At 37.1% G+C, this 6,000-nt stretch overlaps 1 protein-coding gene across 1 annotated transcript in view; it reads right to left on the bottom strand.

Moving 5' to 3' along the window:
• Window positions 1-2,082: 2,082 nt before the first annotated feature.
• Window positions 2,083-6,000, bottom strand: part of LOC139129335 (flagellar attachment zone protein 1-like) — a 37,981-nt gene continuing 34,063 nt past the window's right edge. The window contains exons 3-5 of the mRNA XM_070694969.1: window positions 5,077-5,178; window positions 3,333-3,623; window positions 2,083-2,375 (exon numbers count right to left, since the gene is read on the bottom strand). Of these exons, the coding sequence (XP_070551070.1) occupies window positions 2,083-2,375; window positions 3,333-3,623; window positions 5,077-5,178 (686 nt within the window). The remainder of the gene's footprint in view (window positions 2,376-3,332; window positions 3,624-5,076; window positions 5,179-6,000) is intronic.

Here is a 6,000-nt window from a genome sequence, read left to right as displayed (position 1 = left end):
AGTAATTGTACGCGATGGTTGTTTTGATCTGATACTAATATTTCATTCTTACTATTGACGACGACTGACCATGGGAAATCGAATTGGCCTTTACTTTTACCATGAGATCCAAACTTGTTAAAAATTTGCCGTCTCGTGTGTATTTTTTTACACAGTGATTACCACGGTCGTTGACGAGTACATAGCCATCCTTAGACATCGTAATGCCATAAGGGTCTATGTCTCCACCAAATGAGGTTATAACCTCATTATTCTTATCAAAAGCCACAACTTGCATTTTCCCATGATCAGTCGATAAGTAGGTACCATCAGGAGACACAGCAACGTCACGTGGTCTGAACCATCCTTCGTATTTGTCAAATACATTCTTGCGTTTGCATTCGTTGTCCCAACCCATTACTTGCACCCTTCGATTGCTCTTGTCAGCAATGACCAAGTCGCCATTTTCATCAATTGCTATTCCGCTCGGATGGTCGAATCTGCCGTCTTCCTCCCCGGGACCACCAATCGTGCCCGAAACTGAAAAAATACAGTAAATCTTTGATAGCTTCGAATTCTTAGCGTACGGCATCCATCACCTAGCTACAGACCAAATCCACACTATTAGTTTGGAAAAGTTTCACAATGGTGTTTACTTGCATGTAGTTTTAAACATTGTTAATGTTACTGTTAAGTTGCTACTAATATTACATGAATCTATAACTATTTCAGTTCTTTTGCACCACCAAATTATGCTGACATCTTTTATACCTTCATTCGTAACGCAATAGATTTTGCCACCATTGGAAACCTATCGTGGCCAAATAAGCTTGCAAGATATCCAAGAAGCAATCATAATCAAACAATACTCTGTTGCAGAAATACTATGTGTCGTGTATTCCATGTGCTTTAAAAAATTGTGCAAAATAAAACTGAAAATGAAAGAGTCATCAATGTCTGGGGAATTTGAATTATGACAAGCACGTATGTAGGGCACATATTGACTTGATTTTTACGCTGTTGAGATAATATTCACTTCACAGCAAAACGGAACAAACGAGTTATGCTGCCAGCGGAACGTAGACAGTGTTCATTCAAACAACAATGAACTGACCCTTCCTAACATGTTTGGTACTCTGGACTCTTTTGGAAGAGATTTTCGTCCGTACAAAAAGACTCCTTGAATACATTATCAATATTATCGCATAAGAGGTTACGAAAACGTTTAAGACCTGAGTTCCGGTATATTCAGCAATAGGTACAGGGCAGTAGAAGTTCGAAAAGGGTTGAGTTTACAATATTTTCGCAAATTTCACATTTTATTGTTTTGTATGTGACACCAACCTTTAAGTAATCACGGGATTTTTCAGCTCTTTTTGGTAACTTTCTTAGGACGCTATACCTTTTCAAAATTACAGAGTTATGTAAAACAATTTCTGATACGTGTAGTTTCTGAACGGAATTGTATTTCTCTGTCTGCACATTAAAAGTCGTTAATCGGAGACTCTTCATTGTGTCATGATTCTCTGTCGACCAGGACCTTACTGTTCATCGGCGTTGGTTGACACGGAAGATACATTCGATCATGCAGACTGAGAAGTATCACTCGCAAAGCACAATTTTTCAGTGCATCTACTTGTTTTAAATCAACAAAACTTGCTTTTATATAAGTGCCAAACAATTGAGAATATAAAATAAAATATCAAAACAAATGACATCTAGGAATGTAATGATGACTTCTGTGTGCTCAGCTGTTATATACATACATGTTAACATACCAACGTTTATACCTAGGTCCATGGAGATAAAATATCACGTTTTAGCATGTACTACGCTAGTCATTACGAGAATGGCGATATAAACTTAGCCGGTGTGAAAATACTTGGTATTTCGACAATTTAGTTCAAATGCAAAGAATAACATTTATTTATCTATTACCTTCTATAGATGTCAACATCAACTTCAAATAGTCGTACTCTTTGTCAAGTTTCTTGTAATCTATAATAAGCTGCTCCTTCTCCTTTTCGCTAATTTCAAACCTGGACCTCAAATGTTCCATTTCAAAGCCCAGATCCTCTCTGCTTTTTCCATTTTGCGCCTGTTTCATAACAATTTCTCCTTCTCTTTTTCGCTGTCTTCAAGTCTGGCATTCAGATTTTCCATTTGAAAGCCAAGATCCTCTTCGATTCTTTCTTTTTGCACCAGTTTCATAACAAGCTGTTCCTTCTCTTTTTCGCTGTCTTCAAGCCTGACCCTCAGATTTTCCATTTCAAAGGCAAGATCCTCTGCGGTTTTTTCCTGCAGTATCTCCGGCCTATTATTTGTCGAAAGGTCAGTGGTATATTTCTTTTCCTTTTCACTAACGGCTTCATATGTTTCGGTTAATATTTCATTTTCTGCATTAGTTGGAAGATAAAATGTATTATGGCCTGACTAAATGATTGTACTGTACGTGGTTAAAAGGTTATTCAGGTAACGTCATAATAAAACCACGTGTGGTTACATGGCATAGGTGTTCTACCCGTAACGTTCTTGCAAACTGCAGAACTGTCGATTTACATTCAACAGTGTTCATGGGTACATTTTGAAGTTTTATGCCTCATTCCGTGTGCTCATATCACATCAAATACACAAGTTGCGTATAGAAGCTTTAACCCCCATAGGTGCAAAGGATAATGCTCCTTTAAATATTCCACAACTTTACTCGACTCAGACGTTACACAGTCATTTAGTTCACATCGGCCGCATACTTTGTACAACAGGCTTTATGATGTTCATGCCCAACAAAAAATTTAATTTATATGTGCACAGGTCTGCGTCACATCCTAAAGAAGTTAGCTTCCCGATAGCCAACTGAATCCGTAATTCAGAAGATCGGTCATTCGTAACTTAAACACTCCAGTAATTTTAGCCGTTAGTTCATCCTAAACGCAGTAGCTTTCAGCTTGTCTCAGAGTACTGACGCGTTTTGTTTTTATATTGCATTTTCAAATCACCGATCAATATAGCATGTCCATTGTGAAAAGGATAATGAGGTCTGTGCAATTAATCCATTTATAATTCAAAAGTAAAATGATAGCAGTAAATGTCAAACAAATATTGTAAAATACAACGACAAATGACAGACTTATTTTCATATGACTGTGATAATAGGGCAAAGTATTAAAATAACGTGGAATTCGGTTGTGTCGATGCGTTCAGATAGTGCGAAACTTGGAAGGGGAAAGGTGCTGACTATATTCGTTGTAGTGTTCACCTGATTTGCTTTCCCTCGATGTCAATTCTGAAGAGTTTCTTCGTATTCACTGTAATCGATGATCACCTAATCCAGATGCAGACAGCGTGTACTTTACTTAACACCTCTGGTGTTATCAAGGTCTTCTGCACCAATTCACGCAATTCACCACTTTGATAGCGTCGCCACAAAACCTTGCAGTGCTTTGATGTTTTACATTTGATGTTGTACCTGATGCTCCCTTCTTGAGCTTCTCCTACTTCGATGTCACTCTCAAGACTTTCGAGTACCTGTCCAGTCTCTTGGAGTTCTGCAGACAGCCCGTCGGTGCTGTTGTCGCTCAGATTGCGTGATACCATAGACATTGTACCACCAGATTCCGAGATACCACTTGCTGCTTGAATTATCACTGAGACAGCAGAAGTAGAAGATTGAATTATTGTAAAAAGAGCATTCAATCAAGCACTGTTGTTTTTAACTTTTATAATTTTACTTAATTCCGTAAGAATTCCGTGATTATGTTGTTGAACTTTGAGCATTGGCTTAACTTCATTTAGAAGTTTTGCATTGTCTTTAAATGGAACCATTCGTTAATTCGGCAGTCATCATAGAGCGAACATTTACACGCTACGTAAAGAGATTCCCAACCTGTAGTTCAAGTGAGAAGGTCACAAAGAGAGGCGAACAAAGAGAGAAAATGTTATATAATTTGCATAACTGAAAGGCTATGGTCTACAGAGCTTGTAAATCAAAAAAGTCCAAAATTACTTGTTATTTCAGGATCCATCTGTTCACGATCGATGTTTCCTGTCGGGGAGCTTCATTTCCAGTTGCTGTTTTAAACACAAAGCTTTCTGTTAGTGTTATTGCCGTTTTAAATTTTGAAATTGGCATATACTGTATAAAAAAGATGTACTTTTAAAATTTATGAACGATTGTATAGATGCATCTTACTGCCTGGCCAATGGTTTCTTATGCCCCTCATTATGATTACGGGATGTGTCACTGTGTACTCCTGATAAACAGTTAACAACAAAGCAACAGCCAAAGGCGTTGCAATACTAGGAGTATCCCGTCATTTCCATAATCTTAATTGATGAAGGGTTGCTTTGTTGCATTTAAACAACTTGCAAAAGTCATGCTGTTGATATGTATGAAGCACAAAACAGAGCAAAAAGGCACTCAGATATTTTTTAACCAGTGAGTAGAGGAGACATCTGCAGGAAGCACATTACAATCACAATCATAATCACAATAATTGTCAAAGACTTTGACGAAATTAACTTGTAAGCAAACCAAAAAGAGGTCATGAAGTGCACTCGTCTTCCAAAAAAGACGAGAAGAAATATTTATGGTATCACTCCCCACATGCTTCATCTACCATCATTGAAAATAGTGTGGGACAATTGGATTTCAATGCTTTTCAATTTTTCAAAAAAATCAGTTACTCTGAAACTTATGACATTATTTCACTTCTCATGGGTAACTGTTAACAATACGACATCGGGCTATCACGAGTATGACACAACAAAGGAGGGGCAAATCACTCCCCACATGCTGCATTTACATCATTGGAAGTACTTTAGAAGAATTGGATTTTTTATTATTTTCCAATTTTGTCAAAAGTACCAGTTGTTATGTAGCTGAATGTTGCAAAATTGCAATTACTCATAAAACCGACATTAGTTACTAATTATCCCAAATTAGTTTCAATCGCGTTATTTGTTTTCCTAAAATGTGAGGCTAAAATATCAACAGCAACTCTGCAGCCTTTTCGCCTTCAATAAGTCACTACAAAGTTAATTGTATGTCCGTTAACGCCCTTCATAGAATAAGAGGGGTAAAAAGTCGAAGTATCTTACTTTGTTTGTCTGCAGCCGAATTATCTTTCCCTCCCATAGCTTGATCGTCAGTTCGTCTTTCTTGTATTGCTAAGGCAACTGTGTAGACGGAATAAAATTGTACTGTGATTTTTAAAAGAATCAAACATCATTGATTTTATGTCACTATCATGGCGATTTCTTGTAGCAATGCGAGTGACTGAAACATGTCCGTTTACAGCCTTTAAAAAATAAGACCATGCAAAATTAGCATATTTGGGCTAAAATAATCACCTAACTTCGCTCTGTTATCATTTCCCGCCAAATATGATCATTTTTTACCCAAGAGGTCTCCCTTGCAATTTTTACCCTCTAATAATTTAAATCTGACACAAATTTCTTGCTATCAAACTTAAACTCTCCAGAATATGTACTTCCAATGGGAGAGCGTCCACTGCAAACATCTGAAAACACATTGTGCTTCATTTTAATGCACTTTATATTTTTTCAAGTGACACAGTAAGTGTCACTATTGCGATGTTATTCCATGATGCAATGTGATGAAAGATTACTACATAAGCGTGTTAAGTGACCAATACATAATATGACGATGATACGTTACTCAGTTAAATTTTTATCCAATAAAACCTGATAGGTTTGCGTTTTGTGATAAAAAATGCTTTCAGGGTGGAATGTAGCGAGTGTAACAATTGAAACCATTATTACTAACATCCACAGTCTTGCAAAACGCTGCCATATTCAATCTGTTATGATTTTGGAATTGACACGTTCAGAACTCTTCGTTGTAATGCGTCTATTATTTTACATGACTAGGTATCGTTAGCCTGAAAGATCACATGTGCAAGAGCAGAACATGTTTTGGTGAAACGGAAATTGAATAGAGTTTTTTCTTGTTATGACATTATTTCACTTCTCATGGATAACTGTCCCCATTACGACATCGGG

The sequence above is a fragment of the Ptychodera flava genome, chromosome 3, assembly GCF_041260155.1.
Source record: "Ptychodera flava strain L36383 chromosome 3, AS_Pfla_20210202, whole genome shotgun sequence".
Lineage (NCBI taxonomy): Eukaryota > Metazoa > Hemichordata > Enteropneusta > Ptychoderidae > Ptychodera > Ptychodera flava.
Note: the sequence above shows the minus strand (reverse complement) of the source record. Positions and strands in the feature narration are given on the sequence as shown.